This window comes from Solea senegalensis, linkage group LG2 (assembly GCF_019176455.1).
Source record: "Solea senegalensis isolate Sse05_10M linkage group LG2, IFAPA_SoseM_1, whole genome shotgun sequence".
NCBI lineage: Eukaryota > Metazoa > Chordata > Actinopteri > Pleuronectiformes > Soleidae > Solea > Solea senegalensis.
This window is the reverse complement of record NC_058022.1, coordinates 14,988,958-15,014,170: the sequence shown is the minus strand read 5'-3', so window position 1 is coordinate 15,014,170 and position 25,213 is coordinate 14,988,958. Positions and strand designations below refer to the sequence as shown.

Below are 25,213 nucleotides of genomic sequence, written 5' to 3'. Positions count from 1 at the left end.
ACTTATGGTTATTACATTGTGAAAAGTGCAATTACTTATTTATTTATTATTATTATTGTCATTATTAATATTGTTATAAATAATAACTATTTTTCATAACACAGGACATGTTGTTTCATAACATGTCCTGTGAGTAAACTTCCAGTATCTTGCAGTTTAATTCAATTTACTGCATGTTAAAATGAGTGTTTTAAAAATAAAATGAAGGAAAAAAAACAAAAGTTTTATTTAAAAAGAAAAAAATCACTGTAGATTTTTATTTTTATTTTAACAAATATATTTGTTTTTGTCTCAATGTCCAAAAACAGGCCAAATAATGGAAACTATACATTCTGTTTTCACAAAATGTAAAAACTTGTACGCGGTCTATAAAAGTGGTATTGGTGCATCCCTAGAAAGTGTGGAGTGTCAGAGCTGAATAAGTGGAGTAGAATTCGACCTGTTAGCAGCAGAATTGATGAACATATACAAAGGTGCAGAATTGTTGTGTCTTATATCTTAAACTAATAGTGTATAATATCACTTTTTCTGAAATAAACCTGTAACCAAAAGATATTTCCATGTAGGATTCTCTTGCACACTACTATTCAGCATTTTGCAATGATCTGGCAGTCCTGAGGGCATTTAAATAATATTTAATGCTGTGTCATATTGAATTTTTATTTTTCTAATGTCTCTTTATTGCTCTGTAAGAATAATAACTACTTTTATATTTGTGCATTTTGGACAAATTGGGTACATTTCACCCCGGCCTCCACAAAAAAACAGCAGCGTGCACTCAAAACCTTGATCCCCAGTCTGTATCTGTTGCGAATAAGTTATCTTTGCTATCTCGCGTCTAAATAAGTGTATCTTGTTTGACTGACCTGCTGATCTGAAGGACTAAAGACTAGTTTTCTGTCTGGCATCTGTAAATACAAGCCTTTGGTCACTGCTTGGCACAGCACACAAGGCTCATCATGCAAATCCTGCTCACACAGAGCCAGACTGGTTTCCAAGGGCAGCTGGGCACATTGCCACATCAAAGCAATTGTAGGTTTTCTTCGACTAAACTTTCTGATTTATTGTGTGACTGCCGCAATATTGTGTACGGCATGGCTGGAGTTCAATGTTGAAAAATATTCAGGTTTTTATCTGCAGAGAAAATGTGCTCATGAGGAAGAGTTTTAGCAGGGACTTATGACACTTTCCCCCCATACAGTTCTGGTGCTTCTTGATTTTGAGCACATCGTCTTCCATTACTAAACACAGTACCTCGACGTGGTCGTGACATGGTTTTATACGCGACACACACACACTAGTGATGAGCAAAGCAGTTATTTTCTGTGTACTGAATCATTAGAATTAGTTAATTTGTAAAAAGATAGTTCAGGACTTCCTGCATGACCACAGCGCAGACTCCGTCTGACACAGTCACTGAACTAAAATACGGCGGAAGAGCTTGTGATGCGGCTTTCGGCAGTGCTGTCGCTAAATACGCCAGACTCCACTGCTAAATAGTGAGTTTTTCTTGCTAAATGTTGGAGATTAACAGTCTTCTTAACAGAGCTCTAGTAGAGTGTTTGATCAATTGACAAAGAAAATGTTGTGTTGAACCATAATTCATTACTTTGCGATAAAACAATATGATTGTTCTGATGTAAGTGTTAAAAATGTTATCATTCAGTAATTCAATTTATGTGTCCTCACTTTGGCAGTGTGGGTGTTGCTTTAGTGTTAACTGATGACTGTTTTACCATGAGTTGAAAGAGTGCTCTATACAAATCTTTGACTCAGAAAATGCCCTTTACCAGTACAGACAGATACAAACAGGTTAGAGCAGGGATGTCAAACGTACGGCCTGCGGGGCAGAATCGACCCACCAGAGGTTCTGAGCTGGCATTTTTCAGCTCCAGATACCTTGTTTTAATGCACAATTAGAGAGGTAAAGTGTAAATGGTAATTTTAGGTATAATATTGTTGAAATTTGAATATTTTTTCTCAAGAAAGTTCAGGTTGTTCATAATGTGTTTTGTAAAAACAAATTCTTCATTAAATGTAAAACAAAGAGAGTGTCCTTGTTGTTTATAGGTTATTATGCTATTATTTTGCTGGTCCGGCCCACTTGAGATCAAATTGCACTGAACTAAAATGAGTTTGACATCCCTGGGTTAATTCTAGGTGAATTCTACTGCTCAAAAAAAGGTTTAACAGGGTATATTCTTCTTGTCTCTGCATGCCCCTGCGCTGCTGCTGTATACACAAAAGGTTATTGCTTGACAGAGCCTGTTTTCAAATGTTACATAATTTCTTTTTACAAAGATCAAACAGAGGTTGAATAACAAGCAAAATCAACAAAAGTTCCGCACTGCAGCTTTAAAGCATTTATCGGAACACCTGTCTCACTTACATACATTTATTGCGACGTGTCATTAGTCGAACTTCAACAGGGTTTTATTATTATTATTTTATTTATTTACTACTCCTGAAGGTCGAGTACAGAACTGTTGCATTAAATCAATCAAATTAGACAGTGTTTGATCCTCAGTTTGCTGATTTGAGTCCTGTCATGTGTCTGTGTCTTCCAACAGACGTGCAAAGTATTTGTTGTTTGCTTTTTTTTGTTCCAAAGTTATTAATATGTTACAGCTTGTGTCTGTTATAGAATGACTAATGTGTTGTGAGAGAAGTGTCAATAACTTGCTGTGGTTATTTGCAAATAAGGAAGGATTCATTCATATTTGTTGTATGGAATAGAAATCCAAAATTCCACGTCGGTGTGTTTCACAAACTCTGGTTTGACAACTGCATATTGCACGCTGAAAATTTGCATTATTGGTTTAAAGTCGCAGCTTGAATAATCCAGAAAAACAAGATCAGATTCACAACATTAGTCATGTAGAAAGTAGTTCCACAACACTTCAATTTAACCGATATGGCTGACAGCTAAATTAGCAAAGGGGTCATCCCATTAAAATGTATATTGAAGAAAATAAACACTGAATGTATCATGATTGCAGCTGCAACACAATTAGGAAGAACTAGATAACAGTAATTATAGAAAGATGAAATTACATTGACCATAGCGTATTATAGAGAATAACATTTAAATATTTATTTGTCTTGTTACAGTGCCACTGTAGTGTAGTCGCTCAGTGCAGTTCAAATAAAGCCAAGTGCTTCAAACCACCCAGTCACTTAGAGTAAAATCATAACGACATAAAATCAGCATCAGCTCCACTATTCTTGATTAGCTATATTTGTCATAATGAGTCGGGGCTCAATGGGCAGAAACCATTAAAGCTCTTCAGTGTGGAAGTCACTGTAAGGATTATCTGGAGACAGATTATCTTGTCCCTGACAACTTTGCGGATTTAAAGATTGTGAACTTGTGAACTGAACCGTGTGCAATGTTGAGATTTTCTTAATGTCAGTCTAGTGTCTAGTGTTCTAGAAGTTTGTACAATACAACGTGTTTGTTTTCTAAAGTGTGGTTCCATTTAAAGCCCACATAGACCGGAAGCTCCAATTAACGCTGCATTTGTGTGTGTGTGTATCTGCGTCATTACCTTGTTTATGAAACCCTAAAGTTTCAGAACAAACAGTTCAGCCACTGCTGAGAAAATAGTGTTGTATTGCTTTCCTGGGCTCTGCGAAGCGGATCGGCACTTCCTTAATTTGATGTCGTCATCAGAAATCCTCACCGCACCGTAGCGCCTCCTGGTGCGGGCACTAGTCCGGCCACATCCGGTTGCGTACATTCCATCGCAGAAGAAGAAGAACTACTCTCGTTGTAGCTGCTGAGATGCAGAGCATCCACCGTGCCAGAGGGGGAGCTGTGTATCTGAGAGCTGGCCTATCTATTACGTCACTTCCAGGTACCTGGCCAATCACAGGACAGTGGGAAAGCTCTCGTTGGCTGGCCAATCACAACACAGTCCACATTCTAGGGGTGTGGTTTTGGTCTGAAACAGCACGGCTGACGAGAGCGTCAGTGAGGAGATATTTTGATCGGCTCGTTTGCAGCGATTAGGAGGTTTTTAATCATGAAAACAAGTTAATGTATGTAAGTAGACCTCCATAACTAACATATATGTGTGATACAAGCATTCAATGACGCCTTTAAAGGGAGGGATCAGAGACATGCAAGTAAATCCCTGCAATGGAGTCAATGTTATATTGGGTTGGGGTCAGTGGCATAACAACTACTACATACTTATTTGAGCTATGTAATTGGTGACAGGTTTTGTTATTGCTTGCCATCTGTTGCCCCTTCGAATGATGCTGCCAAAGTTTGCCGAGTGTGTTTTCTTGTCGGTACCATAGCTGGCCGGTCGTGGTCGACCGCTGACTGCTGAAGCTTTTCATATTCTTCACATTCTGTGCGGTGGTGAAACAAATTCGTTGTCGAATTCGTTGTCGGAGAAGGACGTGCTTAAAGCTGCACTCTCTTAGAGACAAATGCTGGAGTGCATTTGTGAGTGAACGTGACAACAACACTGTCTAGAAAGGAAAGGAAAAGGAACATTTCTTGCAATTCTCTGCTGCTGGCAAGTTGTGACCCCTGTGCTTCAAGAGCTTATCAAACGGACCCAGAGGTCAGTTAAATACATGTGTGACATGTTAGCTTTACAAGTCGCTGCTGAGCGCATAATTCATTGTCCAGTGTTGTTAAAGCGAGTAGATTATGTGTGTATGACCTATATATGGCAAAAATATTTGATGTGGTTTATGCAGATTGTTTATCGGATCAGTTTTTTAAATTATTGTCTCATTGTCCTGTTGTGAAGCACTAAGCGCTGTCCATGGTTCTAAATGCTTCTCCTTTGACCTCTCCTCTCTACTTTTCCAATACAATAGCCAAAGTAAAATCCACATAGTCTGTGTGTGTGTGTTGGTTATGAGAAACTTGCTTGCACTGGGGCCCGTCGTTATTACGTTACACCACTGGTTGGGGCAACTTAGTTTACTCCCCCGAGTAAAAAGAGTGAGTCATCAAAAATCTCATAGCAGATTCGAGGGCAGAGGAACCTCTAAAATGCAATTGGAGTTTTGGAAAAACGGCTTCTAAAGCTGTTATAAAGTTGACATTTCAAGCAATATACTGTATAAGTGATTAAAGCATGAAAATGTTGATTTTGATGATGTGGCGACCTTACTGCAGTGACAGAATACTGTTGTGTAGGTATTTCATTTTCACTATCATAGCTAAGTGTGTCAGTACATTCATGATGCTACCTTGATACAAAGTCACTTAATCAGAGCATGGATGTATGTACCAATTCCATGGTTGTCCACTTTAAAAAACAAGAGCGTCAACTTCATCTCGGCCCCAGATAAAAACAGTCAATCTGTTCAAAAAATCAGGGCGGCTGTTTGATAGGATTTGAAAACCTTCACTTGTGGAGAACAGGACAGCATTTCCCCTTGTCTCTAGAGTGAATTAAAACACAGAGAAAATACAGTAGCAGTATAAGGAGGCGTATCACGAGATAGCATTTTATGTCAGCGCTTGCAGATAGTCGCTGATATCAATAATTCCCCCATCGTTGGCTTTGTTCACTCACCACACAGGGAATTGCTACCTCAGCATTCGCAGTAGCCTATTATTCCAACCGTCATGTTGATGATGATGATGATGATGATGATGTTCATGGTCGTGAAAATAATGAAATTCCATGATGTGGATATAAACTATCAGTGCTGCTGTCTTTAAATTACACTTTGGGATATTTGCCGCATATGGGGACGGACTACGGGGATGAACTGCTGCGGTCGTGTGAGTATTGTGTGGGGCGTAAGGCTCTCCGAGCAGCATGCAGAGCTCTGTGTTATGGGATGTGACACATTGTGTGGTTTCCACCAACAGTGTATGGCCCTCATCTCTGGCGGTATTATTAATTCAGAAACCATGCATCTACAAGCCTTGTCTCCCCTTCTGCCGCCTCTTGAAAAGATCCTTAAAAGCAGAAGATGAAAAGGAGAGCATAATTAGACAGGAGGCTTTACACTACCGGGCTAATTGAAACCAAGCCGTCACATAACAATGTTTAATTGGTTTCCTATTACAGAAAAGCAGTTAGGACTAGCAGTGTAATGGGACATTTAGGTTTTTTGATCCCACTTTCACATCAGTGTATCTTGTCCAATTATTGTGCTGTCTCTTATGTATGAACTGTATCTTATAGTCATTTTACTTGTAGATTAGCTTAGCTTCCCCCATTCAGAAGTCCTTACAGTAAATAGAATTGCATTTGTGCATTTCCCACCACATCAGGTCATTAGGGAAGTAGCTTGTACATTTTGTTATATGAGCACCAGAGCTCTGTAGCTGTATCAGCACTGTTTTACACCACTTAAATGTCAACTGTGCAATGGGTAACATCTATAAGTGACTCTGCCGAGTTGTGGCAGTCTCAGATTGACAGAAGAGGACTATGTCGCTCTCTCCTCTCCTAGATTTTTTTTAAAGCAATTACACACCCAAAGGGAGTGTATTCAAAGTCTGCCAATAAACTCTCCTAAATGTTGGACACACTGGACCTTTAAGTCTTTGTTCTCTGCAGAGGAAGACGAGCAGAAGGTCAAACCGCTGCTGTCCCGGGATCTGAAACAGAGACGGCAGATCTCGGTGAAGATACACGGCCATTCAGATGTGAGTGAAGATGGTGAAGTCTCTGAGCCGCATCCTTAGCTGATCCCTCCACGGGTCTATTCATCCGTTTTACAAGCTGAGTGTACAGCTTGTAATTTAGTTCCTGCTCCGAGTAGAGATTTTTTTCCTCCCTGCTCTTACATGCTGCAAGGTTACATTGTGCGTCTGTGAATCAGGCTCTTTGTGTCAGACTGCAGGGCGTGTGAAAATCACAAAGACCTTACAGGCAGAGAGACTTGTTCTTACTCAGTGTCGGCAGCTCAGTATATAAGGTTGATAACCTTATATGCTGAGCTGCCGTAATCCCAACTAAACATCCAAATTTGGAATCAATTGTTCAAGGTGATATATATATATATAGAAAACATGTACTAACAACAACCCTCAGCATTTAAAATGGTTACTGGGGTCCCAAATAGAAACAGGGACATTAGTTTCCAGATTTTCCAAAAATACAGAAATTGTTACACATACATAACTGTCCCACAGTCTGTTTTATTTGAATACAAGTTTAACCTATTTGTCAACATCAGTGTGTCAGTCAGCAGCAGGCAGAAATTCAAAGTGAATGTGTGTTTGCTTTCGAGCAGACGTGGAACACATTAAATATCTATTGAATCTGAGAGAGACAGTTAAGGCCCTGACATTGGGTCCACTGTGCGCTCACCAAGCAGAAAAAAACATTTTCGACAACAGAAGAAGTAGTCGCCAAGGAAAGTCATCCGAGTCTCGACCTGGCGACCCTCGAACCAGCCTTTCAGCTGTGAGCCGCTCGAACCAGATGTGTCCGAGCGAGCTGTAGCATCGTTTTCTTCTTCTTCGGTAGGAATGCGTCCAGACTTGTGCCTCCACCACATGTGCACGGAAGTACATCCAGGGCTTTTAGTTTCCCTTGGAAGAAGTTCCCCGTTTTGCCTCCTTGTCCAGCAGAAAAGTATCCTCACCAGCATGGCTGTCATCAGCCTTTTACTTTCAGCCATCTGTTATTTTCAATTACCTCCACTGCAAACCCTCGTTTTTCTGGTCCTCTGATCAAGATGTTTTTGAGGCTTTTTAGTTTCTGTGTCATTCTATCTACTTAGTGTCGGAAATATTTTCTGACACTAAGTAGATCTCTGCTCTTTCTGCTGTGTGTTGAAGTGCTTCAGGCTGTGTTAATGAATGGGTGCCGTTTGGTGGCACAACAGACCCAAACACAACAGACCCCTCCCATGTCAAAGTCAATTATTTCTCACCATTAAAATGGATACCAGTTCAATCTACTGCAATGTTTGGCTGAATTTGACTATATGTCTACCAGTATTTATAGGCCAGTTTCAAAATGTAATCAGGCTGTTTTTGTCCCCTGTACCCCCTACATGACTTTGCGCACCTCAGTTTGGGAATCACTGGTCTATATTGTGGTCATTTTATCATAATATATGTCATAATATTACCAATTTCTTACATATATCACCTTTATATCCCTTAATTATTCAAACAATAGGCCTCAGTAAGTTAGGAGAGGCTGTAGGTGTGCAGTTTTTCTTTGCAGATGCCTTTGATTTGAAGTTACAGACTCAGCTGCAAACAAAGAAATGCACTACAGAGAGGTAATAACTGGATGTAATACACCAAGTGACTCAAATAGTAGCAAATATGCAAATCTCGTGAAACTCTTTTATAATTACTGCTGCTGTTGCTTTTTCTTTGTGAACTAGCAATTAATTCTTCCTTTTGATTACATTTGTATCCTTTGTTTCTTTATTGCAAAAGAAAGAAAGAAGTGTTTCTCTCTTGAAGGGCACTCTTCCCCCACCCTTGTTGTTATCTGCCACTCCTTGAACCAGCACTCTCTGCATGCACGCCATGTCAAGTGCCAGTTTCCTGACAAGTAAATGAAGGGTCCCATCGTTCTTCTTGTTTCTTCCCAGGTGACACCCACTGTCCCCATTCTGTCACCGTCAAATAGCCAAACAAGATGCCGAGAACCTCAAAAACGGTCCATTATAGGCTGCCAGAGGGAGCCCAGACACCATTAAGGAATGGTATCAGTTACAAATAATGCATGTCCCCAGTCTCATTCCCATCTTGTCTGAGAGATGCAGGACAGTGCGGAGATGTGCAGATGCACCACAGAGACCGTGCTTGTTGAATAAGCCACATGTTCTTACAGACCAAGGACATCTCCTCTCCAGAGAGACTCTGACAAAATAAGTGTGTCACGTAAACCCACTCCAAAGCCTTTTAACTACAGTTATGAACAACTGAAATAAAGCAACAAACATGATACAATGATATGATGACAAAGCACGCCACATCTGTGTCCTCCATTAGATTTTGAATATTTTTATTGTTCTGCTTTGGGAATAACAGGCATATGTAATGTTAGAGTTTATAAAAATGGGGCTGATAAAGTCACCATCAGTCTCCATCACCACCACAGGTATAATCAATTAAGGACCTCAGGGAAGGAGGAAAAATATCAAGAGAAGTAGTTTCCCCTCAAGCTGCTTTGCCCGTGGTGTGTGGTAGACTTGTAGTCAAGACCGCCTAAACCGAGACCAAGACAATACCTAGATCAGAGTGTATCGAGACCAAGACAAGACCTACACCAAGTCGAGACAAGAAAAACAAGTGTTGAATTTACACCATAACTTGCATGAATGGAAGAACAGCAGCAAACTGGGGTTCAGCCACAGTTTCAAGGTATTATTTCAACTACAGGCAGAACAACACAGAGACAGAGTATGTCCTGTGAGCTCACTCACTGTACATGTTTTCACAGACAGAGATAAACAATATGTAGCAATTGCATGAAGGCTGCACTATTAGAGGATTAAGACTCCCTTAACTTTTGTGTGCCATTGAGGACTGACATGACTGGTACTGACTGGTCCCAAAGTCATCTGACAAAACCATCTTTCACCTCCAACTACTGCCTAAAGAACGGGAAATATGCAGCTGATTTAAATCGTACTTCATTTGTAGATGAAATTGTAAGATCAAAATGAAGATACACAAACTTGATATTGCATCATGTCCCATTGTAGTAGCCAAATTACACTGTATGATATCAACTTCCCTGAAATATTGGACAAGTGCTTAGAGGGTTCTGACATCTTGAGGCACACATGCAGTGGCATGTGATTACAACACACTGTCTAGAGACACACAGCTCTGCATGCAACACTTTTTTTCCCTGACGGTTCAGCATATCACATACTGTAACCTCTTTAAAGTGGTAAAAGATCAGGATAAAGTATAGTCCAGTGCATTTTTGTCCCATGTGGTAGATTTTGGAATGAAAGGTGAAGATATCCAAAGGTAAATTGTCCTCCAACTTTTTTTGTTTGTGTGACAATCTTAGAATGTAATCTCAACACTCTGAGGGCTTGCTCTTTTACTGTGAGATGCCATTAAGTTTTGAGGCATTTATGTCTTTTTAATGAGAGAGCCAAATTGCCTTCATACACTATGTTTTTTTCCGTGCGAATGAAAGCATTGCAGACTTTGTAACGTAGACAACTGAATGTTCCTTGGCACATTGTAGGCCCTTGCGCAGCTGCATTAGGACTGATGAACGACTATGTGACGAAACGGTGCAGTGCAGTGCAGCACAGTGCTCTCTCCTGTGGAAAAATAAATATATATTTGTCAAGTAATGAGCAAGATGCAGATTCATACCAGGCACAAAACCGTTTTATTACAGTGCACGTCAGAAGCTGTCAGACTCCTGACTAATAGCACAACCGCTGTATCCTTTTGATCAAGAGTGACTAGACTGTGGCATTGTGCAGGAGACAATTTCTTTGGTGCAAGTATTATCCAAAACATCTTTGGAAACAGCCAGGTTTGTGACAGTCTCAGCACAGAATATCAGTTTTTTTTTAGATATTTTTTTCTTTTAAAAGCAGCAAATCACATCTCCACCCCACTTTCTGTGGTCTGACAGCCACATCACTGCTGGAACAAGAAATTACAGCAAAACATGTTCTCAGTTTGTGCTAAATGGTGAGTTAAGGTGCCACTAATGTAACTCAGGTTTCACATGTGAGAGAAGTAGGCGTTTGTTCTGTTGCTCCATCGATGGCTCAGCTGTCTTCAAGTGAGTGTGAGTCTTGATGTGGGTGGGAAATAGGTCACATGACAACTGAGGGTCATTTATGAGAGACCACAACCCGTGTCTCTATAGATAGATTTTTTTTTATTTCAAACACATGTGCAACATTTACACATTTACATTTACTTCTCGTCACATGTTTGTAAAGTAGTAGACAGAAGTATAAACATATATGTACATAACCCATTCCTATTATACACAACTCAATTCATACACTTCTTTATCCCATCACCAAATATTTACACAGGGTTTTATACAATGTTCTCTATACAACACAAGCATATTTCTGGCTTTAAACACGACCATTTCCTATCATCTCTTCCCAGCTGATGCTCTGACAGATGTGTCACCGTTGTTTTGGCGCTGTCCAAATTCCTTTAATTTCCTTTTTAGTATTGCTCCTGCTGCTCCTGTGAAGCTTGTTGAATAGAGATTATACTGACTTCTGTAGGTTGGTTGTTTGCCTTTCTGTTATATGAATAGTACATGTTGACAAATCTGTGCTACACAAGCATGCAGGCTTTGTTCAGTCAAATAAATCTACATAGTCAACGTACTGTCCAAAGATGAACCGACATACTGTCATTCATATCCGTGATATGTCCCTTCAAGGCTGTCCACCCTGTCCATGAAGCCTCACGCTCATACAAATACAAAAGAAACATTTGTCTCGTCAAGTGTTTTCTTTTCTTCCCCTCCATATAATTATGATTTCACTTCACGTCTTTGTCTCACTTTGTAATTACCACAAGGTTTTATTTTGGACTTTATTTACATCGTGCCAATTTTGCCATGCAATAATCTTAATGATTATTGCATCATGAACCTGATAAATGATATGCGTTGAACCTGAAGCTGCACTGTTTGGCACTACTATGTTTAATGGAAGACAGGAGGAAGTAAAGCTGTCGTCATTTCAATTCAATTGTTTTGATTTACATCGAATTGTTCATTTAATATAACCTAACTGAGGGAGTTGAGGCTCATTGCAATGTGTCTTTTGTGAAAGTGGTCTGACAAGGCTTTACTTACATATTAAGATGTGCAGGTAAACTAAATGCCTGCACATGTTTTGTGTGCTTTAGTTAAAAGATTTGCTTTGCGTGTGAAGTTCCTTTTGAAAATACTGCACTAAAAAGATAAACAGTTCAGCCTGCCATTGTTTGTCCTTGGTGCTAGGAAGATAAAGTACAAGAAAGAATTACAGATCTTGGTAGTAACATGTAAGGTTAATGGCATTGTTTGTTTGTTTCTGAAATCTGTGATCAGATCATTCTCTTTGGTCTGACGTTTCCATGCCTTTTCTTTCTTTCAGTACTTTCCATCTTCAAGTGCTGTGAGTGGATAACATTCCTATGCCCAGAGAAAATGCAAAACACTTTTATGTAGATATTTATAGATTGTTAAATGTGAGTGTGCTTTTGCGGTCGGACTTTTGAGACAAAATGTATGCTGCACTTTGTACTGCATTTAAGTTCAATTTCAAAAGACTGAGCAACTCAAAACACACTCTTTGATTAGGCTCTGTTTATTCATTATCTCATTATATCAAGACTACTCCTATTAATTCCCAGTCTTAGTAGAGTAAAAAGCCTTGAGCTGCATTGTTAGGCTCTACTTCTGAAAGGTCCACTTTGGTGTTGTGTTCTTCTAACATAAAGCTCGACACATGAGTCATACTGCAACACGATGCAGTCACACCTGCTATTGAACAAAATGTGTATTTCATAATTCAAACTGCATTTTAAATGAGAAGAGCCTGTCCTTTACATCAACCTTTCTTTCAAACCTCTGCATGCAGCCATGCTTTCAAACGACTGTAATACATAGTGAATGAGGGGCACTGACAGTGTATCCACGTACCTTTTTACTTTTGAATCCTATGCCTGTTTACTGGTTAAGCGGGTGCACTGGGGCCATCTCACTGAGAGCTGGGGTGGTTTAGCTGTAGGCAGTGCCACAGGCATACCCATATTCCCATTCAGTCCTGATGTTGACTGCTGACTACTGACTCTGATCTAATGTACTGCACAGAGAGCTGTGGGACAATACCTCCACATACAGTATTGCACATTGGGATGTCTATGCCATGTTGTTCAACACTGGGTCTTAGAATTCTACTCATATACAACACACAGTTTCATTTTTTCAGCACATTCATTTTGTTATTATTGCAGTCTGGCCAGCATTTTGTTTGCTTTAGTTTTTCTATTGCAGATTTCTAGGATAAAAACCCTTTTTCAAACTCTCCATCCATCCATCCATCCATCCATCTTCTAACGCTTTATCCTCCACATGAGGGTCGCGGGGTGAGCTGTGCCAATCTCAGCTGACATTGGGCGATAATCCATCACAGGGACACATACATAGACAAACAACTCCCCACTCTCATAATCACACAATATAGAGTGTCCAATTTACCTAATCCCCATGTTGCATGTTTTTGGACTGTGGGAGGAAGCCATGCAGAAAGGCTCTTGCTCTGATTGGGATTGGTGTAAAGAGGGCTAACCACTACATGACAAACTATATTTGACCCAATTAAAAAGATAAATCATTGAAGACCAATTGAAGTTTAGGTATGGAACTGAGAGGGAGACCAAAGAGAAGTGAGTTACAGTAGTCTATGTGACCAGAGTGTGAACGAGAATGGTGGCACTGCTGGGTGAGAGAGAAGAGCGGAGGCGATTGATGTTACGTACGTGGAAGTACGCAGACCGACATTATTGATATGGGCTTGGAAAGATAGACACCCAGAATCCTGGTGGGGAGAAACTGAGGAGTTGTCAATGGAAATGGAAAGACTGTTGGGTTTTGACACGGTGGATTTGGTACCAATGTGGAGAACCTCAGTTTTATCACTGTTTAATTTGAGAAAGTTGTGAGAGAACCAGCATTTGATTTCATGAAGACAATCGGAGAGGATGGTCGGCAGAAGAGTGGAAGATTTATGGAAGATATAGCCAGGAGGTAGAAGATGAAGAGGAGAGGACCTAGAACAGAACCCTGGAGAATGGCTGTCGTAACTGGAGATGGTTTCGAAAGTTTAGATTTGGATGAACTGAGCATGATCAGATATATGCTGTAAGCTCCCCTCTCTCTCTACATATGTATATATATATATATATGTATATATATATATATATATATATATATATATATATATATATATATATATGTATATATTGGATGCTCAGTTCATCCAATATATGTACATATATATGTATACATACATATATATGTATATTGCCTCCTTTTGACAAGGAGGCAATATGTCACTGTTGGTTAACATTATGTAGAGTGTCTGTGCACTCTCAGAGAAACTGTTTTGTAACAAGCTCCATGCTTCATGGTCGTCATGGTTTTTGATAAAAACTAATTTCCTCAGGCGCAGCTTGCAAGAGGTCTTAAAATACAGACCTGGCCAAGCTGAAATTGTTTATTGAGATAGAATCTATCAGCCTATCACCATGTGGCCTTCCTCTCTCATCAGCATGTATCAGTATCATGATTTACCAGAATGAAGAGTCTCTTGGAAAAGGATGTGAAATGAGAGTAATGGCTGTTTTATATGCAGTGTTTCCAGTGGAGAGGCCAGTGAAGACAGAAGAGGCACAAGGAGATAAAAACAAGAGATACAGAGGGAAACTGACGAGTGAAATCAGCAGCATGATTAATGTGACAACCTTTAAGAAAAGGTTATAGATCCGTAGGGAACACTAATGTCTGTAGGACATGGAGGAGAAGCTGAGTGGTGAAAAGGGCACAAGTCAAGTGAGCTACAAAATTACAAGACCACCCTGTTTTCAATGGGATACTCTGTGTTGTGTCTTCGGCAAACTGCTCTGAGAAACATTTCTCTCAATAACCGGTATGTTTTAGATTTGCTGTAATACCTCTGCATGTCAGAAATTATCGACTTCAACAACACTGCCTTATTCCAATTCATTAATTTGAATAGCACTGACTCATAATGTATTGCCAGAGAAGCAACAAACAATTTGCGCTGAAAGCATGCGATAGGTACAATACTGTGTATTGACTTTGCAGAGTTGCTGCAGTGGTCTTTGTCATATACTTCATAAATGCTAAGAAAAAAACTGAAACAAAAATCACAAGCAAGTCTGTAGCAACTTAGTCTTATACTGTGGCGCTACTGGCTGCTTATTGTTTGTTTTTACGTGCACTCATGCATGCATGCATGCATCTTTCCTTTATTTCCTATAAACAAATGAAAAACTCAAACCCGAGCACAGTAGAAAACTGTTTACCTCTCAATCATGAACACCTCAGTAAAGTGACAGGTGACTCAAATAACCCAGCATGACCCTGAGCCGGTGTCAGCCTCAGGCATTATATAAGAAATTAAATACAACTCCCTAAAGGGTTGGGGGGGAACTCATAATTAAAAAAGAGACTCCTACAAAGTCTTTGATAATATCATTCAAAATGTGTTTCATAAAAATGGATATGAACACATTTGAAATAGTTAAAATAGTTATGTTGGTCTAATATATACATAAATATATAGTATACATATATAGTATATGTATGTATATATATATATATATATGTATGTATATATATATATATATATATATATATATATATATATATATATATATATATGTGTGTGTGTGTGTGTGTGTTCCCCATGGTTCTGCTCTAGGTCCTCTCTTCTTCATCCACAAATCCGGAAAGAACAAACAGGGACAACATGCAAACTCCACAAAGAAAAGCCATTGGTCAAACTGATATTTAAACTGATGACCTTCTTGTAGTGAGGCAACAATGCTAGCCACTGCCACACTGTGCATCCCTATTTCTGCATTCACTTACAAAAGAAATTGCATGTATGTTAATGTCAGTATGGCAATATTTTTTGAGGTACTTTACTGAATAAGATGGTGTCCCCATTCCCATGTCCACATAGTAATAAGTTCTGATTCATGCACAACCAGTGGAAATAGTCATTAGTGTGTACAACTCATATTATACCACAAAATCAGACCTCGCTCAACTAATCTAATTTCATTCCACATCATTCCCAGCTTACTCACAACATCCCAACTCCCACCCATGATAGTCTTAATGTCCATCCACACCATGTGTTCAAATTTTAGCAACCTGTAATCACGTAGAAGCAGGCTGCGCTAAATGTCAGGCTAATAGTAGGCAATTAAACGCGAGTTGCCTATTATACTGGTACAAAGTATTGCACACTGACTGCTCTTTCGAGATAATTATCTCTAATGATTCTGATTATTTGACTTCTCAGTGAGTGTCATCGTCAGGTCAAAAAATGTTTACGTATTTATGTATGACCAAATAGTGCATAAATAGTCCTACTAGCATTTGTTGCACTTTGTGTTAAGTAGTTGACCATATGAAAGAGAATTATTCTTATACGGATACAGCAGTACACTGTTGTTGTCCCCTAGCGTTAGCTTACACAGTCCAAGTTTCCCCTTAGCAACAACTGATAGTTTAGTTAAGGAGGTGGCCTATATTTAATCGGACGTTGTAAGTCAATAGTCGGGTTGGTAACACATTGCATGTTAGCCTTCTAATAATGCACATTGTCAGTGTCAGCATGTTCATATTCTGCTCCAATCAGCAGTTTGCCTCACAGCGCGCACGTTATAGACTCTTGCTGTTTCCCAGGTCCATACCTCATTTTAATGGAATACTATATGTTTATTTCAGCATGTGCAGAAAAATTGCCTGACTGATGTATTTACATACTAACAGCAGGATAATTTCCAATTTGTGCATACCTTTCGTTTTATACGCTTTTAAAGTCCTGTATTTTACTATCCACTATGCATGGCATTTTAGGAAGAAAGTGTCAGTCAACAGCACCCTCAGGAATGTTTCTGGGTATCCGTTTTGGCTGTTTTCTAGTGTTATTACACCAAAAACCTGCTTAGATTGAGTAAGTGGTATGGATTTGTAATTTGTCAGAGTATATCTTGTTTTCTCACAATGTTGTAAGAGGCTCTTTAATGATATGTTAAGAGCATTGAGCTTGTAATTGGAAAAGCAGGACAACCAAACCAGAACTAGAGGCTTTCGTACATAGATTAGATATATTTAAATGGCTTCAAGCTATATCATTCCTGTCCACAGCAGCTAACTTCATCTTCATTTTCATCTACTCATCGTCCTATTTTCCTCATGCCTTTGAATTCCTCCTCCATATCTATTTAATGACCCCTATTTAGGTTGTGCTCCAGTGAAGACTGGCTGCTGGTGCTGCTGCCATGAAGATGAGTGTTCAAGGCCAGAATGAGTTTCAGTATGTCTCCTCTATCTATTATTGATCCATGATTAACAAAAATTTAGCCAGGTTCTGTTGGACCTAAACACACTAAAAAAAACAAAAAAGGCTGTAAAACCTTGATGAAGGGATGGGGGAGATGTGCCACAGCTGAACCACACAAAATGAATTAAAATTAAAACGCCTCATTAATGCTGCATCCTGTTTTTTTTGCTGTAAGTTTTCTGTCACACTTAGCCCTTTAGAAAGCAGCATCACAGTGTGAACTTCTCACAGAGTATAGGGGTGGTTTTGTTGATAGCACAGACCAGAGGTAAGAGAAGCCTCATAGTGTCCCCCCACTCCCTTCCTCTTCAACAGCCATCTGTATCACTCAGAGAAAGCCTCCTTGAGACAGCTCCACAGGCAGGTTGATCCTGATGCATTTTGACACTGATGGTGCACACAACTGACCTTTGGGCTGTTGAGTGCACTCAAACAACACTTGCTGCATGTGTTTATGTCCCAGAGACAGTCTAATGAGGATGTATCCGCAGCCAGCCAACTCCAGGAGCAAGTGCCAGGATACAGCTGCCGTCACGAGGGCTCTAATCATGCAGCTTCTTGTCTGACTCATATTGGATTACGCTGTCAGTGGTGGCATTGGATGCGGCATTCTTACGACAAATCTCCTCCAGATTAACTCCAGGTGTATTTTTGCAAACACAGTTAGACAGCCATTGTATTTACCGTGCTCATTGTTCGCATGATATCCAAAGAAATGTTTGATTTAGCAGTCCTACACGTGGCTGGGGGCATAATGTACTCTGTAACCTAGGGTGAAATTTTGAATTGATTGAGGTTAATAGATAAATGTTGACCCTTAGAACCCAGAGCATTTTGGATTGTTTCCAGTACTATGTTAAAAGGTACAGTATAATATAAAGTATATTATAATATAGAGTGTCTGATAGAAAAAACATTTTCACCAACTATCTAAACACACCTGTGTTACGGCCCTCAGCCCTTCCTGTGTACTGACTGTGTGTGTGTGTGTTGCAGGTTGCTTTGGTGATTGCTGATTGGGAGCACCTGTGCCCAGCTTCCCACCTGATAAAAGCCTGCTGGCTTGGATTGTCTGACTCTCTCTTGTCCCCCGTGACCGTCAACCTGCCGCTCGTGATTTTGTTTTGTTTTACACAACATGCACCACATATTGGACATCGCACCCAAGCACCGTCACATGGGGGCTCGTCCGGGATCCCCAACTTTGTTAAGACTGGCTCCAGGGCCGCAACAATACACGGGCACAGGCACGTCAGACAATCCAAGCCCGCTGGCTTTTATCTGGTGGGAAGCTGGGCACAGGTGCTCCCAATCAGCAATCACCACAGCAACCTGCAACACACACACACACACACACACACACACACAAAGACAGGACACAGGAAGGGCTGAGGGCCGTAACACCTGACTAAAAAGTACTCAATGTTTAAAATCGGAAAACACATTTGTGAAATTTGGAAAAATGTCACAGTTCAAAGTTCACTTGGCTCAGTTTTTTTAACAGAAAGAAAAACGGTCTATTTTGTGACTTCTGCACAATTATTGCTACTTTATATCACTACTAAAAATGCGATATAACATGAATCATCACTTTGACTCAACAACACATAAGAAAAACTGGATATGTGACCTATAAACACGAATGTATTAATCCCACGGCAATTTACCATGGGTGCACCTGTGGCACAGATCCGTGCCGCGTCAGCACTGAGGGTTAATGTTCAGATAACACTTTGATACCTTCCATTGTCAAAATAAGACGATGAATGTACGACGGCTCAAAACAGACAAAAGCAGCAAATTCTCATATTGGACGAGAAAGAATGTTTGAGGTTTTGCTGATAAGTGATTAATCAAACTTCAGACTCCTCAGTGTGGCCACAATTAAACTCTTATAATGATTTAATCTTGCTTTGATTATTGAGAACATACAGCTGATTTACCATGTGTTTTTGAAAGAAATAAACAGACCAAATAGTACTGTGAATAAAGTTTATACACAGTTCACAGACTCAGAATGCCTTTTGTCATTTGCATTGAATCCAACTCTGAAGGACGAGCAAGCAGAGGCACAGATGACTGTGTTATTTCCCCCTCTGCGTGAGTCCGTGCGCATGTTTGTTGTGAGGAACCAACTGAAGCCGCACTGAGAGCAGCCTTGGTCTCGGTGTGAAATCTCGGCACCACAGGTTGACTTTATTTGTCCAGACAGTTCTCGAGGCAGGGGTTTACATCATTAAATATTCACATGGCACTCACGGGACTCCTCTCTTCTTCTGAGAGGTTTACCTGGCCAACACCTGTCCAGTCTTTGTTTTCCATCAGAATGTGCTTCGACATTCAGCAAAGACAATCTCCTACAAAGTTTTCAACCTTGGCATCAAGGGCAGACGTACAGCAGCTTTACTCTCAAGCCAAATTGTTTCATTTTTCCCCAATGGTATAATCACTCTGGCCAAAATGGTGCATGAATTAAAAAAAGAATAGTACTCATTTACCAGATTTTCACTACCAGAAAATGTGTTTTCACCTTTAAAATGGCCTGCTGCCATTTGGCCGAGTACCCAGTTAAATGTGCTGCAGACTTTAGGTACAAAAGAATGTCCCCATTATTATGTTTTGGAATTTAGTTGGATCATTTTCCCTCCCGTTCTAACCATGCAGTTATTACCATCATGGCTTAATTTCCGTTTTCTCTCGACAATGGCAGGTGGAACATCTGTAGAATGGAAAGTCTTCCATCTCAGTTTAGTCAAAAGTATCGCTCTGCTGCGGTGGTTCAATTTTCAAGGGCAACATGGGGAAACGCGAGGACAATCTCATTAATGAGGCTACCAGTTTCAGCCAATCAGCAGTTGACCTTGAAGTTTCATACACAGACAAAAGTCACCATCTGTCAGCAGGGCAGCCCTCTGTGATGATGACGTGCTTACAGCTCTCTCACTGTGTTTGTTTTGGTTGCAGGAACTTCTACTACATCACCATGCTGCGCGACCCAGTCTCCCGCTACCTCAGTGAGTGGAAGCACGTTCAGCGCGGTGCCACATGGAAAACCGCCCTCCATATGTGTGACGGACGCTCACCCACTCAGGACGAGCTGCCCACCTGCTACAGTGGGGATGATTGGTCTGGTGTCACCCTCACAGAGTTCATGAACTGCCCGTTCAACCTGGCCAATAACCGCCAGGTCCGTATGCTCGCTGACCTGAGCCTGGTGGGCTGTTACAACCTGTCCTCGATGAACGAGAGCCAGCGCAACCACATCCTTTTGAGCAGCGCCATGAGCAACTTGAAAAACATGGCTTTCTACGGCCTGACTGAGTTCCAACGCAAGACACAGTACATGTTTGAGCGGACGTTCAGCCTGCGCTTCATCTCGGCGTTCACGCAGATCAACAGCACGCGAGCGGCCAACGTGGACCTAAGCGACCCTGTGCGCAGACGCATTGAGGAGCTGAACTTCTTGGACGTGCAGTTGTACGAGTATGCGAAGGACTTGTTCCTCCAGCGTTTCCAGTTCACCCGCCAGAGGGAGCACCAGGAGGTGCGCTTGAAGAGGCGCGAGGAGCGGCGCTGGCTGAGGGAGCAAAGAGAGCAGGCCAGGCCGTGGCCACCCAAACACAGAGGAAGCGGAAACAGGGGAGGGAGAGGGGGAGGACGTTTTGAGAAAGGGACTGATGGTGACTTTCCCACCACCACTGAGGACTACGCGAGCCAAGTAGCTCGCTGGTGAAGCTTCGGTCCCGTAAAGAGATACGAGCAAATGAGAGAGCACCTGATGGAGATTCCTCACAGATTTGAAGAATTTCTTTTGACGCTCTCGTAAACATCCCATGTCTCTCTCATCATGTCTCACTCTCTTTGTCTCACCATTAATCCGTCTATCGGCATCTATCTGTTTCTCAGCTTCAGTGTGATCCAAGTGCTCTGCTGTTTCTTTCAGAAAACTGCCAAGTCTGTGAATCTCACAGCAGCTCTGCCTTGGACTGCCCTTTGGTGTCTTAAATCTTTAAATGCTTTTAATATATTTTTGTCATTAAACTGTCTTTTTTTTGCCTTTTACCATTTGTTTAAAAGGTAAACTGAGGTCAAAGGTAAAAAAAAAAAAGAGAAAACAAAATCAAACGCAGCTGCCACAGACTGTGGTGTTTTTGATTTTTTCATTTTCTGCAAAAATAAAAGAATGTCTCTGAAGTCATTTATCTTTGTTTTAACGGGTGGAAAACATTTTCCCATTTGAAAGATGTAGTCTTAGATCTACTGATAGTTGCATGTCACACATCCACATAATACAATTGGGGATAATAATTTCCACCAGTTATACAGTACTGTAAACCAAAGTGAATTAAAGAAAATAAAACACAATATGCAGTTGCTTTTAATTTAACGTCAGTGTTTTATGCATGCAGTACCCACTTTGAAACCAAATTTTAAAATACTGATGCTGATATTTTGGTTACAGTGCAATATACAGTATAAAGTAATATTTTCTAAGTGCAATACGTTGCACATTGAAAACCTCTTTCAAAGACAAAGCTGGTCACGATGGGGGCGTCCTGCTGTTTTATATGCAGTATATAGATTATACACAAGTATCATTTTTAATCATAAAAAGTTGGTAAAGAGCGCAAGTGATGAAATGTGTCAGTGTGGCTGGTGCACGGCTCGACTGCAAATGAGATGATCAGCATTCAGTTCTCATGCATCCCCACCCCCAACCCCAAACCCCCCCTCCCTGTCACACTGTCTGCTTTTACATGTTTGTAGAGCTGACTTCACCGTGGGCAGTGAGAGCACTCTAATGCCAGCAGCGTGCCAGCCTCAAAGACCAGCAGATAGCCGAGAAATAAAATCAAAAAACACGACTGTCATTTCTTCTGCCCGATAGTTTCCAGTCCCTCAAATCCAATCAGGAGAGCAACACACGAGGTTGAGAGAGGGCTTGCTTTTATCTCATTAAATGGGCTTCAGTGATGCGTTTTATGCCTCTTATCTCATATTCACTCCTATTGCTTATCAAATTAAATGTTCACACAAAAATGTCAACACTGAAGTCATATAGCCGCTGCTGTTCTAACAGTAGTTTATCTCGTGTCCTCTCAGATTGTGGTTGTTTATGAAAAATTGAAAAAAAAAAAGAAAAAAAAACTCACGTTGCACAGTTTTGCTTCGATTTTCAAGGATCACCCATGTTTTGTTTTTTTCCTGCTTTGAGTTGAATGAATCCAGGTTTGATTGTATGAATGGCATTGGTGCACTTTTATGTCTCTCTGTGTTCAGTGAGAGTGTGGCTGTGATGCGAGACAAAGGTGAGGCGCGGGTCGCGTTGATAGCACTCGATCAAGTGTGTCAAGTGAAGCTGTGGCTCCAGCTCTCAATATTGAACTGTGTGTAATTAGAAAACCAAATCCATAGCAGTGAAACAGCATGTTTACAAATCATGATTTGATCTGACGTGGCTAAACGAGGGTACACTTTGCCATTTACACCAGAAAAGCATTATGAGCACATCTTGTGTTATTTATATTGTTGTTGTTTTTTCTTTTTCCATTATACATGTGTTATTTCTTTTATGTGAAGTACTTTGATCATCTTGCAGGTATTGTAAAGTGCTATATAAATAAACACTGATTGATTGATTGTACTTAAATTGTAGGAAATATACCCAGCCTTTTTGACAGTAGCTGTTGGAAGAAAATCTGTTACATTTTCTGTTAAAGTTGCCCAAATGAAATATTGAATATTTCTGACGAAACGGCAGTCTCTTTTAAAGTCCATTATAAACATTCATGAATATTTTATACTTAAGAATTGAGCCCTAAAAAGCACATCATCAAAAACTGTGTGGATTTGATTCATTCACCTTTGATCAGTGGTAAGAGAAGTGCTCACATCCTGTAACTCACACAGAAGAACCAGTAAGAAAGCATCTAAATATTGATTTAATTAACAATATTCGTTTATACGACTAACTGTCTCTGTAGCATCTGCTTCATAGAGCTGATTTTCTCTCAATTAAAAGTAAAAATAAAAACCAACAATAAGTGAAGTACAATGAATACAGCGAGTCAAGTGAGTATACATATTTTAAATAACCTACTTTGACGTGCAGTAGCTTGGCCTGAACAGAACAGAACCCTCGATCATGTTATTAGTAATATTTGTACTTTTCCTACCACTTCAAATGTTTGTGATTTCATTGCTCCTGCATCGCAGATTTCTTTTTTAAAATGGAAAATGCCTGAAGGCCATTTTATTTTTGGAAATGTCTTATAATAATCGTCACATACTTCACATGAAAGGAATTACGACGCTCCTCTGTGACAGACGGCAGGAGCAGAGCAAGTGCGCTTTAGCCGTCACTGAATGAACACTATCAGGAAACACTTTGTCTAGTGTTGGATGTGTGCAATGAACCTGTGTGTGCGTGTGTGTGTGTGTGTGTGAGCGCATGTGTGTGAAATGATTTCATGTAACATCTTACATGTTTTCTCACTGCAGTATTATTGTAAACCAAATTGAAGTCATTGATTGTGCTTAAAAGTATTAACTTTATCAACAATGTGCAGAGCGAGATCGTAAATCAATCTTTGGCAGAGGTCAGGGTCTGTTTCCTATAGTCACAGCTGCCACGTTCCGCACTATTTTATTTATGTGTCAGATCTAAAGTCGAAACACTCAAAATAAAGTTTATCCTCTCAAAAATGATCAAAATAAATAGAAATGACCGTAAGATAGGAATATTAGAGCTTTTTAGTTCTGTGATTGAAAACGTTTGCTTCATCAAAGCCGCTTACTGAAAGACTTTCCAACAGTTTCAAAGTGAAACTCAGACTTTTCTTTTTGTAAGCAATGTGATGAATAAAAGGCGACATGGATTTTCACTTGCACTGCCATTCCCTGAAAAGTGAGGCATGCCACTTTGTAAAAGGAGCTTTTTAATAAAGTTAATAAACTTGAACTGCCACTCCATCAAGCCACATTTCTCTGTCAAGCTGATTTATCTGTATTAGGTTGTTTTTTTGTTTGTTTATTGATATGATTTGAACTGTTGCTCAAGAATGGCTTTGCTGTTGGCCAATAGCAGTATTACCAACACCTCAGTGAAAAGTGAAAGAGCTTTCTTGGGTTCCTTTGTACATGTTAAAAGTCTTGTGATGAAATGAACTGTCGAAAAAGCCTTTTGGTCTGTAATATTTAATCTGCAATTTTTCTTGTTTGACCAAAAAAAAAAAGAGTGGATTCTGCTTAAGATATCATCAGACATTAAAGCATTGAATGGTCATGACTTTTTGATGTGTATTGCTTTATTTCTTTTTATTTATTTGTCAAGTTGACAGACAGTTGATGGTTATAGACATGCTGTCGAGTGCAGTAGGCTGTTATATTTCCCAGCGTACACTGGGAACGTTCATCAGTCCATCACAGAAGCTAGAGTACACTAAGGTTATAGAAAGTATACAGAAGAATACAGTATTTTATCTGAACGATCTGGTGTCATGTAAAGCACTTATTTCTATTCAGAATCATTTTTAATTTTTATTTAATTATCTTAAATTATTAAGGCAACTAAAAATTACTTCCAAAATAGAAAAATACATTTGATAAACTTGCTGTAGCATCTCAAACCAATTGAAGAAATAATGTTTCAAACCATCTCTTCATCACTTTTTCATTGTAAAAGACTGAAAACAACATTCTGTGTGTTTAGTATTAGAAATAGTCACATGCAGTGTATCTATTTTTTTCCCTCATTTTATGAATGAGGCTCTGTACAGAGCTAACAGAAGTACGTAGATACAAAATACAAGTATACACAAAGTACCAGAAAGTACTGCACATAAAAACACCCCCACCCACAGTACATACAACTAAAACATGAAGGCCAGAATGGATTGTGCACAGTCTCACCACTCTGTAAACCAGAGAAATGTATATAATAATAAATACTTAATAAATAAATGAATTTTTAAAAAAACACACAATCCAAAAACACAAAAGTATGATCCTCGAAGGTAGCGAAACTGAACACACTGATCACTGTTTAATGCCGAAAGTAAACTGTTGCATCACTGATGAGTGACACATTATGACTAGGAAAATTACATTTACATCCCACTCCCATTTAGCTTAAGTACCCCAGTGTTTACAT

The 25,213-nt window shown here is 39.8% G+C and overlaps 1 protein-coding gene across 1 annotated transcript in view; it reads left to right on the top strand.

The window, feature by feature from the left end:
* Positions 1-21,114, top strand: part of hs6st3b (heparan sulfate 6-O-sulfotransferase 3b) — a 58,504-nt gene extending 37,390 nt beyond the window's left edge. The window contains exon 2 of the mRNA XM_044051715.1: positions 20,026-21,114. Coding sequence (XP_043907650.1) covers positions 20,026-20,794 — 769 coding nt within the window. The 3' untranslated portion in view covers positions 20,795-21,114. The remainder of the gene's footprint in view (positions 1-20,025) is intronic.
* The last annotated feature ends 4,099 nt before the right edge of the window (positions 21,115-25,213 follow it).